This window comes from Pteropus alecto, unplaced genomic scaffold, assembly GCF_000325575.1.
Source record: "Pteropus alecto unplaced genomic scaffold, ASM32557v1 scaffold44, whole genome shotgun sequence".
Classification (NCBI taxonomy): domain Eukaryota; kingdom Metazoa; phylum Chordata; class Mammalia; order Chiroptera; family Pteropodidae; genus Pteropus; species Pteropus alecto.
The window spans coordinates 7,136,699-7,150,278 of NW_006436812.1; the positions used below are offsets into that span (position 1 = coordinate 7,136,699).

Below are 13,580 nucleotides of genomic sequence, written 5' to 3' on the forward strand. Positions count from 1 at the left end.
CCCCCGCCTCGCGCCCTCCAAGCTCCACCTCTCTCATCTAGAGGCCCCGCACGTGTCTCCCACCACTGGACCTTGGCCCTTTCCAGGCCGCTGCAACTCCTGGCTTATCTCTTTGCTTTCAACTGGGTCTGCACTGCCAGCTCTCCAGATCCCACCGCAATTTCACCTCCTCTGGCCACAGGGGCTTCCTTCCCAGCCCTTGACTTGGCTTCTCACTTCACCTTCTGCCAGAAATAAGGCTCTCTTCAGCAGTATCCCAGGAAGGTCTTTTCAGGGAAATCTCTTTTGACTGAGGTTTCCCCAGGATCAGAGACCCCGATATCAATGCTGGTAGCAACCTGACGGCCTCAGAAGACACTTCGGGCCTTGGAAGAAACTGTCCATGCCCTCAGTGTGGGAACCTGGGCCTGTCCCTGCTCAGGCCTCAGGGTCAGTCAGATGTCTGTGCAATTCATCTTCCCCAACTCACTACCCCCTATTGTCACTGTCTCCTCTTCGCTGACCACTTCTTACTGTCCCCTGTCCTAACTCACCCCACCTCGCTATCCTCTCCTCATTGTCCGCTGTCCTCAGTAACTCCACATTGTTGCCTACCTGGCCCCATCCCAGCCTGTCTGGCACTCACCTCTCCAGGGCCTCAGTGCCGATGGCATCCGCCTGTGTGGAGATCTTGCCCCACATGGACATGATGACGGTCCTCTCAGACTTGATCAGAGACATGCTGATGGCCGAACTGGAGCTGGGTGAGCTTGGGACTGGCCTCCATGGTGCTCAGCCCCCAGGATCCCCTTATATACACAGAACTGGTGTGGGGGCTAGGCAGTGCACATTGGTCAGAAGAGAGGAAGGGGCTAGAGGGGTGGGATCTCTTATCAGATCCAGTGACAATGGTCAGTCAGAGCCTGAAGGGACAGGTGCAGTGAGGGGCTATCACTCTGGCCTCCCTCCATGGGCCACAGACAGAGACCAAGTTCCAGGGAGATTGGGGCCCAGGCTTGGGCTGAGGGTCTACATGTCAACCTGACCCTGAGGCTTGTCTCTGTAATGATTATCTCTGCCCTCCCTGTTCTTGCGATGGAAGGAGGCCCTCACGGGAGCATGCTCCATTCTTAAACCACCTGTCCTCTCAGACTTGATCAGAGACATGCTGATGGCCGAACTGGAGCTGGGTGAGCTTGGGACTGGCCTCCATGGTGCTCAGCCCCCAGGATCCCCTTATATACACAGAACTGGTGTGGGGGCCAGGCTGTGCACATTGGTCAGAAGAGAGGAAGAGGCTAGAGGGGTGGGATCTCTTATCAGATCCAGTGACAATGGTCAGTCAGAGCCTGAAGGGACAGGTGCAGTGAGGGGCTATCACTCTGGCCTCCCTCCATGGGCCACAGACAGAGACCAAGTTCCAGGGAGATTGGGGCCCAGGCTTGGGCTGAGGGTCTACATGTCAACCTGACCCTGAGGCTTGTCTCTGTAATGATTATCTCTGCCCTCCCTGTTCTTGCGATGGAAGGAGGCCCTCACGGGAGCATGGTCCATTCTTAAACCACCTGTGAGCTCCAGTTTACAGATGAGTAAACTGAGGCCCATAGGGAGAAACTGAGGCCAGGTGTCACAGGGAGTGAGTGGCAGTCTTGGCTTCAGACCCTTTCCCAACTTTGCTGTTTAGTCTCCTCTCACCTGGATGAAGTTCTGTCTGTGGTTCTCCCCCACCCACAGGCCAAGTCCCCCAGCAGCTTGGTTGAGGGGACTCTCCAAGCTGGGTACCCAAGCCAGGAGGAAGCTGGACTCTTCATGAAAAGCCTGGAGTGATACCAAACTACAACTCTACTGCCACAGTCTCATCCCAGCCTGTACAAAACCCCCTCCTGCTCTATTTGTATCTCTTTATCCTATCAACCTATTCCCTTCCCCCCTCTCCCCCATAAGGCAACCATGCCAATGCACTTAATATATTCCTTTTAGTTAGTATGTGTTCTTGCATTTTTATGCATGTATTTTAAGTTAAACACATAACTTGATTTACAAATTTTAATTATAATAAACATTTCCTCATAAGCACATCTTTTTTTTTTAATGTAAGGTTTTTTTAATAAGGGGGGAAAAAACAGAACATACAATATAACAATGTTTTTTAAATAGAAGAACAGGCTGGACGGAACTGTACACAACTGATAACAATTATCCCTAAGTGATGAAGGTTAGGGTTATTCTTGTTTGTTCTTTTTTTGCACATTTTTCACTGGGCGTCCACATTGAGCACATGTTATGAAAACCATTAAGACCATAAAGTGAGAGCTGAGCCATGGGCTGCCCCAGAGCCTGTCCTGTCTTTATGTTGAAGCTGGGAGTGTGGGGACTCCTGGCAGAGGGGGCTTGCAGCACAATCCCAGAGCCTACGCTTAGGTCTGGTGGGGAGACCACAGAGCTCCTCCTGTCACACTTACCCCCACAGCCACCTCCCAAGCCACCTCAGAGGGAGCACCCTGCTCTGCTCCTCGACTGAGAGCCCTGTCTGCAATGTGGACCAGTTTCTCCCCGGGCTGGCCAACATTCAGTGTTATGAGTTTTATTTGTTTGTGGTAACGTGTTGAGGGCACCTGTTTTTATTCATTGTTGAGGTTGAGAATTTTCGCACATGATGATTAGAATCTATTTGTTCATTTTCACTGATCAAATGGACTTGGTATATTTCTGTAATGGGGTTCTTTACACACACACTCACCTGCACACAATCTCCACATTTGTGCTTTTCTTTCTACATTTTCTTTAACAGGTGTTTTGTGCATGTAGTTAAATGTTTTAAAATTTTAATCGACAGACTAAATGTGTTAATTGTAATAGCAATTCTGGCAAAGAACAGCTTAAAAAACAAATTTCTCTTCTCACCTCCTCACCTCCAGAGACAACCCTCTAGCCATTTCCTAAGACTCTTCAATAAATTATGAACATATATGTAATAACCCCAATTATGCCTGAACACTCACATGGCATTGTGTTATTCTCTCCCCATCCAGAAGTCTGGGGCCACTGGGGTCCTCACCTCCAGCTCTGGAGGGGACCAGTTAGCATCCGATTCTCAAAGTCTTCCTAAAAGCCACTCTCTCTGTTCATAAAAACAATGCATGCTTCTTATAGATCTTTCGAGGAAGTCTACAGACTCTTATGGAAGAGAACAAAAATCGCATATCTCACCAGTCATCACTAACATTTTAGTGTTGTTTTCTTTGTTTAGCTGAATTATCTCGAAAATGTAGGACATTTCAGCTCCAGGACAGTTAAGTACATGGGACCACACCACACACCCCACACTCTTAGGCATGAGTCCTCTGGGTCAGAGTCCTCCGTGGTGAAAGTGGACCCATGTAGAACACCTCCTTGGGACAGAATGTCTCTGCAAAGCTGAAAACTCCTAGATCTTAAAGTCAGGCAAACAGCAGGAGCAGCCTTGGGTAGGCTTGTGAGAGCCCCCCCGAAACTCCATTCATTCTTCATGGATTACATTTGGCCACTTATCCTATGCCAGGCCATCTCTAACAGCTGGGGACATAGCAGAGGACAAACTGACAGAAACACCTGCTCTCTGGAGCTCATGTTCTGGTGAGGAAGGTATGCAATCCAGAATGACTGCAGCAGGTAAGCACACCAGTGAAAAGGAGAAAAGCAGCCCTTGATGCCTGGGCTCTCACTGTAAAGCTTGTGTTCTCCTGTTGAACAAAATCATTAGAACATGGATATCAGACATGGACACCTGTGACTGTGATGCTCAACAAGCTTGTGTTCTCCTGTTGAACAAATCATTAGAACATGGACATCAGACATGGACACCTGTGACTGTGATGCTCAACACAAAAAAACACTATCCAAATAGAGAAAACATGAATTGTCCAGATCACAAGAATAAAAAAACATCCCATCCTGGCTAATACGAAGGACTGCTACTTTTTTGCCAGTAGCAGCTCCAGCCTCCATTTGCTCTTCTCTTCTTCTAGATAAGAATTATTAAACAGCGCAATCATAGGATTACTCCAATCTCTTGGCAGCATCCAATCCAGAGCAAAGCCCTGCTTCTTTGAGCCCACATCACCTAACTCTAGTCTTAAGCCTCTAACTTAGATGCCCATGGTCTCCCATGGTGGGTAGTCTCCTCTGTGGCAGTGAGTTAACAAATCCAACTTCGTTTGACTCCAGGAGTGTTCCAGGTGGTCTCTGATTGGAAGACATTGACATTGGAAAGAGATAAACAGGGATGTGTGATAGATATTGCTGAGAAGGCTTGCAGCTTTACATAAGGTGGCCGGGGAAGATGTCACTGAGATGGTAAAATCAAGTAAGTTGTTTCAAGGAGTTGGAAGAATAAGCCATGAGATGTTTGGGGGAAGAGTGTGTGTATGAAGTAGAGAGGGAATAAACAAGTACAAAGGCCTGAGAGGAAAGCCAGTGGCTGGGGCAGAGTGGATGAGAGAGAGTGAGAGGAGTGGCACTGAGGTCAGATCTTATAGTTAAAGAAGGGTATAATGATCCCCTGTACTCCCATCACCTGGATCTAGTCATTGTTAACATTTGCTTTGTCATTTTATATAGGAATATATAGGAGTGTGCTTTATTTTCCTTCCAAACAATGTGGAAGGGTGTGGTGGGCATTGTGAAATTCTTTCTCTACATAAACAAGTATAAGTCTATTGTAAATCAAAGTAAACTAACAACATTCCATGGCAACAAAGTTGCCCATTCAGCCCCAAAGTTTGTTCAACATGTTCAAATCGGGTTCTGACCGAGGTTCACATGTAGCATTTAGTTGTCTCTTTATTCGCTTATTCCAGAAGCTTTCCACTCCACACCCACCTTTCCTCACAAGAATGACTTTTTGAAGAGTCCAGGCCAGCTGTCTTGCAGAGTGTTCCACATTGGATCGGTTCCCTTATCTACGTTTTTCCTGTACAATAGAAGTCATATCTAAAGGCTTGATTACAGTCATGTTGGAACTTGGCAGTGAAAAGGTAACCCACAAAATGGAAGAAGATATTCGTAAACCGTATATGTAATAAAGAACTTGTATTTAGAATATAGAAGTAACTGTAACAGCTCAACAGCAAAAAGACAAACAACCCAATTAAAAATAGACAAAGGACTTGAATAGACTTTTCTCCAAAAAAGATACACAATAGCACATGAAAAGATGCTCAACTTCATTACTCATTAGGGAAATGCAGATCCAAACTACAATGAAATACCACTTCATACGCAGTAGGATAGCCATAAAAATAACATTTAAAAAAGCAAAATAACACGAGTTGGCAAGAATGTGGAGAAATTGGAACCCCCATACACTATTTCTAGCAATGCAAAATAGTGCAGCCACTGTGGAAAACAACAGTTTTGCAGTTCCTTGATAAGTTGAACATCGTTACCAGAAGACCCAGCAATTCCGCTCCTAGGTATATATATACCCAAGCTAAATGAAGACATATGTCCACACAAAATCTTGTATAATAATGTTCTTAGCACAATTCACATAGCTAAAAGGTGGAAACAACCTATATGTCCATCAGTGGATGAAAGATAAACAAAATTTAGTATGTCTATACAAGAGAATATTATTCAGCCATAAAAAGGAAGTACTGGTACATCCTACAACATAGACCAACCTTGAAAACATATGCTAAGTGGAAGAAACCAGACACAAAAGTCTGCCTATTATAGATTCCATTTATATGTAAAATCCAGAGTAGCCAAATTTATAGAGACAGAAAGCAGCATGGTTGCCACGGGGGGAGGGGCATGGAATTTCCATTTAGGGCGATAAGTTCTGGAACTATATAGAGGTGATGATTGTACAACATTGTAAATGTACTGAGTGCCACTGAGTTGTTCACTTTAAAATAGTTAAAATGGTAATTTTTATGTTCTGAGTATTTGATCACAAGAAAAAAACTTATTGTGTAACATCATAAGTAACGTTAAGGACTTGCATGACACCAGGAGGCATGTCATGTCAGATCATGCGGTGTTGGTGATGCCAAGCTTGGTCACTCAGTTAAGGAAGAAACCACCAGATGTCTTTACATTAAAGGTATCTTTTCCCTCTTTACAATTAACTAGTCATTTGGAAGTAATTGTTTTGGCACCAGTGAACTATCCTATTCCTAACAAACTTTATCTTACGGTTTTAGCAATCATCGATAATCTTGCTTGAATCCATTACTTCACTGGGAATCATAGAATTGTAGCTTTCTAATTTAATGATTATTTTATTAATTATTAATTAGCTGTCATTATTGTGTAAAAAGAGTTTCCTCATTCGTTGGGGATGAATGACAGTTTCTCTAAAAGTTAAGATTTATGCTTAATTATTTTCCTTTAATTACCAGCTTTTATAGTAAACTGTTATGGTGCCAAATTCTTATTCCACTAGTGGCAAATAAACTTTCTCCTCTCTCTTTTTGAGGAACACTATGGAACCGTAAATTTTAATTTATTCACTGTTTTCAACAATTAGTTATTTTTTGATGCTCAAATTGTCTCAGATGTGGACGGAAGGAGCCCCTCATGCTGGCGCTTATGCCCTTCTGTGATAATCCCATCATTTTGTGAATACTTTCCTGTTTTCTGGAACAATAATATATTTCAGGCTCACCTTTACTTACACTGTCCTAGCCCTGGGAAAGTCTGGAGTTCCTTTTAGTGAGGGATGGTGCTTAGAAACCAGAATCCGGGTGTCAGGTGAACTTGTCGCTGTTGCAGGACCTTCGTAGTGGACAGAACTACGAAATGTGTTTTTGAAACATTAGTTTACAATGATATTTCTGATTTAAATTGATACAGTTTTTAATTTAAAAGGTTTTTAAGTTATAAAAATGTTTTGAAATAAAAAATTTCATGGGTTTTATGTTTGAAAATATTTTCATTCACACTGAAAATATTGGTTCCTAATGAAATAATCTTTTTTACTTATTTGCTATTATCCTACAAATTGGTAGTATATTTTCAAAATTATGATATCAAAGTTGGGATATTGGTAATATATGAGGGAATTGAGAAAATAAGTAAACATTTTGAGTACAATGGGAGCCAGGTTTATCACTATTGCAGCAGGGAGGCACGGACATGGAAAGGGAGAAGACAAGGATAATGCACGTGGTATGTGACAGTAATCAGAGACATCAATATGAGGTCATGGCTTCTAATACACTTAGATATAGAATAGATTATAAATATATATATATTTATGTGCATATTTTTATTTATGTGTATGTGTGCATACAAATGTATGTCTTAGTTCTGTCCACTGAGAGATTAGAAGCAGTAACATTCCAGTAGCAATGAACATACCCAGCTCTCAAATCTTGCCCTGCAAACATCATTCTCTACTAGGAAGAAACAGAAATATGTGGAGAAATGGCTGATTTCAGGCTGGTGCAAGGAAAGTACAAGATGAGCCTGGAACCTCTTTAGCAGAAATTAAGAAGGTACTCAAAGAATGATGGGGACATGTCAAAGGACACAGGAGCCAGTTTGAAGGGGCTTCCACTGTCCAAATCTGGAACAGTTCGATTGGCAATAGATTATAACCCACTGAATAAAACAAAATTTAGTGAGTTAATATGACATAAGTAAAAAATGGAAAAGGAAAACCTTCTCCTTTCAGTAGAATGCCTACTAATAAGTACAGAAGGAGTGATGGAGAATTGCACGGGACAACCATCATAGTAACGATTGATGTAGTCAAGAACCATCAATGGATGTTAAGACCAGCGTGTGAAATTATATAAAGAGCAGGACTTTTACAGTCTCAAAGCTTCACCTTATTAACTATTAACTTCAACTTATTAACTATTTATCAATGAAAAGGCATTAAATATTCATTAATTAACTTTATAGTAAAGAAACCTGGCAGACACCATTTCAACCAGGTGGTCAAAGTAAATATGACCAGTAAAGGGACAAGTCAGTACCATGTGCCCAATGGGATGCATTGATGTGGACACAGCATCACTTCTGTGATGTTCCTGCCCAAAATGCACCACCTAAATCTCTTCATGAAGACACATTAGACAAATGCAAATTGAGAGACATTCTACAAAATTACTGGCAGGTGCCCTTCGAAATTATTAAGATCATACAAGGAAAGACCTAAGAGCCAGAACGAAGGAGACTAAATGCAAAGTGTGATTCTGGTTGGGTAAAGGATGTCATTGGGAAGGGCAACATGTGCATGGGATCTGTGCATTAATGGATTTGGATCAGTGTTAATCTCCTGATTTTGGAGGTTGTTTTCTGGCTATATGAGAGAGTGTTCTTGTTGGTTCCAGGAAATACACAGATAATTAAGGGCACTAAAGGGAAATCATGTCTGCATCCTACACTCAAGTGGCTCAGAAAAAAAGAGCAAGCGAAGACAAATGTGGTGAAATATTAACAATCAGGGAACCTTGGTGAATAATATTTGGGAGTGTTTTGTCTTCTTATTTAATCTATAGATGTATTGCTATATAATTCGCATACCATATAGTTCACCCACTTAAAGTGTACAATTCAATGGTTTTTAGTATAGTCATAGTGTTGTGTAACCATCACCACCACCAAATTTAGAATATTTTCATCACCCCAAAAGAAACACTGTACCCACTAGCAGTTGCCCCTATTTCTCCATCTTGTCTTATTCTTGCAGGGTATTTTTGTGGATTGAAAATGTTTCAAAATAAAAGTTTATAAAATTACAATATCTGTGTTATTACAACCACTAAACTACTGAGTAAATGTTAGAATTTCTTTGCAGTTCTTTTGGTCACAGCCAAGGTACAGTGTTCAGAAGTTCTTTAGGAACAATTCTTATTTCCAATGATTACTTACTACACTATTTCACAGGTTCGTTTAAGTTGGTTTTCAACTTTGATGTTCCCATGTTTTGCTCTTCTTAATTCTATTTTTGATGATGTAAAATATTTACATGATTTAAAGTTCAAAACTATGTAGAATTAGACTCAGAGGAGGCCCCCATCCTACCTCTTCATTCCCACCAGCTCTACCACTTGTAATCATTTCTGCTTTATTCTTCTACAGTATCTTTTCGCAAAAATAAGCAAAGACCCACATAAACATATGCACATTTACGAGTGCAAACACAGGGTGATGAACATATTCACACACATGTGCACAAATGTACACAAACATGTATTTCCCTTCCTTTCTTACAGTTAAGTTACCTTGTTATATATACGCCATTCTATTTTCTATTTTCCTTTCTACTCAACAAATCCTGGCTATCACTTCACAGCCAATATTAGAAATTGTCTCCATCTCTTCAAGTTCACACTTCTCTGTCCTGTGCATGTTTATGGTTTATTCAATCAGTGCTCATGATGGACTCCATTTTTCCTAGTCTTTAGCAAACTAAGCTGCCCCAGTGGCTTTGTGTATCCATGTCCTGCTTCTACGGCCAGGTAGGAGGGGCCGCCAGCAGAGTGTGGTCAAAACCTCGATTTGCTTATCGGTTAGATGAGAACTGGATCTCAGTGAGGTTTTATTTTTAGAGTAGTGTTAATTTGCATTTCTCTTATTATGAGCAAAGTTGGGCCTTTTTTTTCCCTTTTTTATTTCCGTGAACTGTGATCTGATTATATATTATGTCTTTACCCCTCAGTAGATTGTCAGCTCCATGGAGCACAGGGCTTTGCTGATTTTAGCTGTTGTATTCACAGCCTAGGAAAATGTTGGGGTATCTTCTGTGCCCATACATGTTTGTTTAATGGAAGGGGCAATGAATGGGTGGGTGAATGAATGAATGAATGTATGTATTCATTACGCTTTATTTTCCCGCGGCATAAACTAGGAAATAGTAAAAATTCCGGAGCAAGAAGAAAGAGTAACACGGTGGGACCCAGGGAGAGCCGGAGGGGCCGTGGGCTCCAGCCGTGCTGCAGAAGTGAAGCAGCGGGCACCCTTTCCGACCCGCGCCTGGAGCCCGAGTACCCTCCAAGACTAGGGTGCTGCCCTTTGCCCTCTGAGAGACCCTGGGGTCAGTGCGAAGAATTCCTACAGCCCTCCTGGAGACCCCGAGGCCCACCCCTCCACCTCTGCGGCTCCCCACCCCATGATGGCCTCAGTGACCACGGAGGCGAGTTATACTTTAATTTCTTTATTGGCGCGTCACCAGGGAGAAAGGGGTTTGAGAAGTCCCCTAGTACAGCGGAGGGGTCGCAGCCTGTCCTCCGGGGTCCGGTGACTGCGCTCAGCGGTACTTCTCGGTCAGGACGTTGGATACGATGGACAGGAACTTGTCCCAGGCGGCGTGGGCGTCGGCCGTGAAGTCGGCGGGGAAGTGCGAGGCCACCGTGACCAGCAGACAATGGGACAGGAGCTAAGGGGTGGGAGGGCGGCTCAGCGCTCAGGGCTGGGTGTTCCCTGGGTGGGAGCGGAGACCCTGCCGCTCTTGCATCGGGGCCCCGCCTCCGTCCTGACCCTACTGGGGCCCCCCGCCCCGCTCCCGCGCCCACCTTGAAGTTGACGGGGTCCACGCGCAGGACGTAGGCGTGCAGCTCGCTCAGCTTGGACAGGGCGCCGGCGATGTTGTCGATGCTCTTGACCGCTTCGCCCACGGCGGCCACCACCTTGGAACCGTGCAGGCGCAGCTGCGCCGAGCCCGGGTGCAGGTCGAAGTGCGGGAAGTAGGTCTTGGTCTGAGGGTAGCTGGCGAAGAGTCTGCGGGAGGGGTTGGGGGGTGACGAGAGCCTGACCTGATGAGGCCAGTGCGGCCTTAGCCTTGGGCACAAAACTTAAGAGGCATGGAAAAACCCAGCAGTCAGGATAAATCATATTTTAACGCAATATTTTAAAACATAAATATTAATGCAGAAAATTCACGGTTAAATAAAGACAGGATCAGTACTGAATCCCATTGCCCCAGGCTCCAGTATGGCACACACTATCTCACCCTCACGGCCCCATCTTTCAGTTATTAGTTCGTTCATTCATTCATTCATTCATTCATTCCACAGATATTTGTGAAGATTTGTGTGATAGGCCAGGTGTGAAAGACACAGTTCTCATCTCCCCTTCCCATCCACCTACTCTTCCTGCTCACTGACTGCCAATGACCACCACTTATACTCACTGATTCCTTCTCACTGAACTCTCCTCACTGTCCCTTGTCCTCAGTAACCCCACGTTGTCGCCTACCTGGCCCCACCCCAGCCCATCTGACACTCACCTCTCCAGGGCCTCAGTGCCGATGGCATCCGCCTGTGTGGAGATCTTGCCCCACATGGACATGATGACGGTCCTCTCAGACTTGGTCAGAGACATGCTGATGGCCGAACTGGAGCTGGGTGAGCTCGGGACTGGCCTCCATGGTGCTCAGCCCCCAGGATCCCCTTATATACACAGAACTGGGGTGGGGGCCAGGCCGTGCACATTGATCGGGAGAGAGAAGTGGGCCATGGGAGTGGGATCTCTTATCAGATCCAGCGACAATGGTCAGAGCCTGAAGAGACAGGTGGGGTGAAGTGCTATCACTCCTGCCATCCATGTTGGGCCTTAGAGGGGGCGGTGGCCACAGCCTGACCAGAGTCCAACAGAGATAGGGGCCCAGCCAGCCCGGAAGGTCATGCCTGCATTTGCAGCCCAGCTCTGCCCTGTCTTTTTGTCTATTTAAGAATCACAAAATGAGGGAATCCAGAGAAGCAGGGCCTAAGACATACTCTCCTCCAGCTGGAACATGCCCTGTGCTGCCTGAACCACTCCTTGATGTAATCCTGCAGCTGCCCACCCTGGCCACATGTCAGTCCCCTCCCCCTTGGCTCCATGATTCCTGGATTTCCTCTGAGAAAGCAATGGTTTTGCCCACCTATTGCTAAGGAAATAGGTACTGACCAGGTAGTCCCCTGAGAATCTTGTTCAATAAAAGAGAATTTTTCTAATATGTGCTATTAGGGATTGCAATATTGCTCACCATATCATTTTAATATAATGAGGCAAATATCTCTTTTAATTTTAACATACAATGAAATGGACTTTTTTTTTTTTTTTACTGTACTTCTCTGTGAATTTTGACATGTTTATAGAGTCATGCAACCTCCACCAAAATCAGGATACACAATAGCTCCATCACCTAAAAAAACTCCCACCTGCCACCTTTTCGTAGTCTCATTCTGGCTACAAGTTCTTTGTTAGTTTAATGTGTCATATTGCCTTTAATGGTGTAGTTTGCCTCCGCCTCCTAATGCTATTTTTGGTTGAACAGAAGTTTATAATTTTAGTGCAGTCAAAGTTAGTGACTGCATTAAAAAGGTGGAACCCCACTGCCCATCAATGCATGAATGAATAAAAAAAAATATGGTGTGTAGCTACACAATAAAATATTATTCAACCATAAAAATGAAGCAGTGACACATTACAACATGGATGAACCTCGAAAACATTATAGTAAGTGAACAGGCTGGACACAAAATACCATGTATCATATGATTCCATTTATATGAAATATCCAGAATAGGCAAATCCATAGAGACAGAAAATGGATAAGTGGGTGCCAGGAGCTGGGGGCGGGGAAGGAATTGGCAGCAATTATATAATGGGTACTAGGTTTCCTTTGGGGATGATGAAAATATTCTGGAACTAGATTGTGATAATGGTTGTACAATGTTGTGAACACACAAAATGCTACTAAATTTTTCCCTTTAAAATGGTTAATATTTTTAAAGTATTGTGGCTTTAATTGCTGTGACTTTAAAAATTATTTTATATTAATTTTAAGTACATAGTACAATGGCTAGACATTTATGAATTTATGAAGTGGTCTCCACCCCCCATTACTCTAGCACTCATCTGGTACTGCACACAGCCATTACAATAATACTGACTATACTCCCTTTGCTGTATTCTATATCCCCGTGACTGTTTTGTAACTACTTCATCCTTTCACCTTCTCACTCAGTACCCCAACCTTCCTCCCCTCTGGCAATCACCAGTTTGTATATTACCGGTTTAGTTTGTTTGTTTCTTTTGTTCCTTAGATTCTACATATAAGTGAAATCATATGGTTTTTATCTTTCTCTGTCTGACTTATTTCACTCAATACAATACCCTCTAGGTCCATCCATGTTGTTGCAAATGGTATGATTTAATTTTTTATGGCCGAGTAATATTCTACTGTATATACGTACCATAACTTCTTTATCCATTTGTCTATTGATGGACACTTAAGTTGCTTCCATATCTTGGCTATTGTACATAGAGCTGCCATGAACATAGGAGTGTATAGATCTTTATGAACTAGTGTTTTGGTTTTCTTTAGACAAATACCCAGAAGTGCAGGTGCTCAATCGAAAGGTAGTTCTATTTCTAATTTTTTAGGGAACCTCTAAACTATTTTCCATAGTGGCTGCACCAATTTGCAATACCACCAAAAGTGTAGGAGGGATCCCTTTTTTCCACATCCTCACCAACACTTGTTTTTTTTGATTTATTAATGATAGCCAATCTGACAGGTGTGAAGTGATGTCTCATTGCGGTTTTAATTTGTGTTTCTCTGATGATTAGTGACCTTGAGCATCTTTTCATATGTCTATTGTCCATCTGTATTTCCT

The 13,580-nt window shown here is 43.4% G+C and overlaps 2 protein-coding genes across 2 annotated transcripts in view; both read right to left on the reverse strand.

Annotated features, from left to right (window-relative positions):
* The window catches only part of LOC102880424 (hemoglobin subunit zeta), a 1,504-nt gene extending 784 nt beyond the window's left edge, over window positions 1–720 (reverse strand). The window contains exon 1 of the mRNA XM_025048449.1: window positions 626–720. Within this exon, the coding sequence (XP_024904217.1) occupies window positions 626–720 (95 nt within the window). The remainder of the gene's footprint in view (window positions 1–625) is intronic.
* Window positions 721–10,225: 9,505 nt separating this feature from the next.
* Window positions 10,226–11,298, reverse strand: LOC102881385 (hemoglobin subunit zeta). The gene is made up of 3 exons (XM_006914041.1): window positions 11,204–11,298; window positions 10,491–10,695; window positions 10,226–10,354 (listed from the first exon to the last, which is right to left on the reverse strand). Exons 1-3 carry the CDS (start codon window positions 11,296–11,298, stop codon window positions 10,226–10,228), a joined length of 429 nt encoding a protein of 142 aa, XP_006914103.1.
* Window positions 11,299–13,580: the final 2,282 nt, after the last annotated feature.

Bases quoted from the DNA above. Each gene is read 5' to 3' on its own strand.
- LOC102881385 (XM_006914041.1), bottom strand. From the start codon at position 11,298: ATGTCTCTGACCAAGTCTGAGAGGACCGTCATCATGTCCATGTGGGGC. The intron at 10,696-11,203 runs GTGAGTGTCAGA...CCCCTCCCGCAG, and splicing joins GGCACTGAGGCCCTGGAGAG to ACTCTTCGCCAGCTACCCTC. The intron at 10,355-10,490 runs GTGGGCGCGGGA...CCCACCCCTTAG, and splicing joins TGGACCCCGTCAACTTCAAG to CTCCTGTCCCATTGTCTGCT.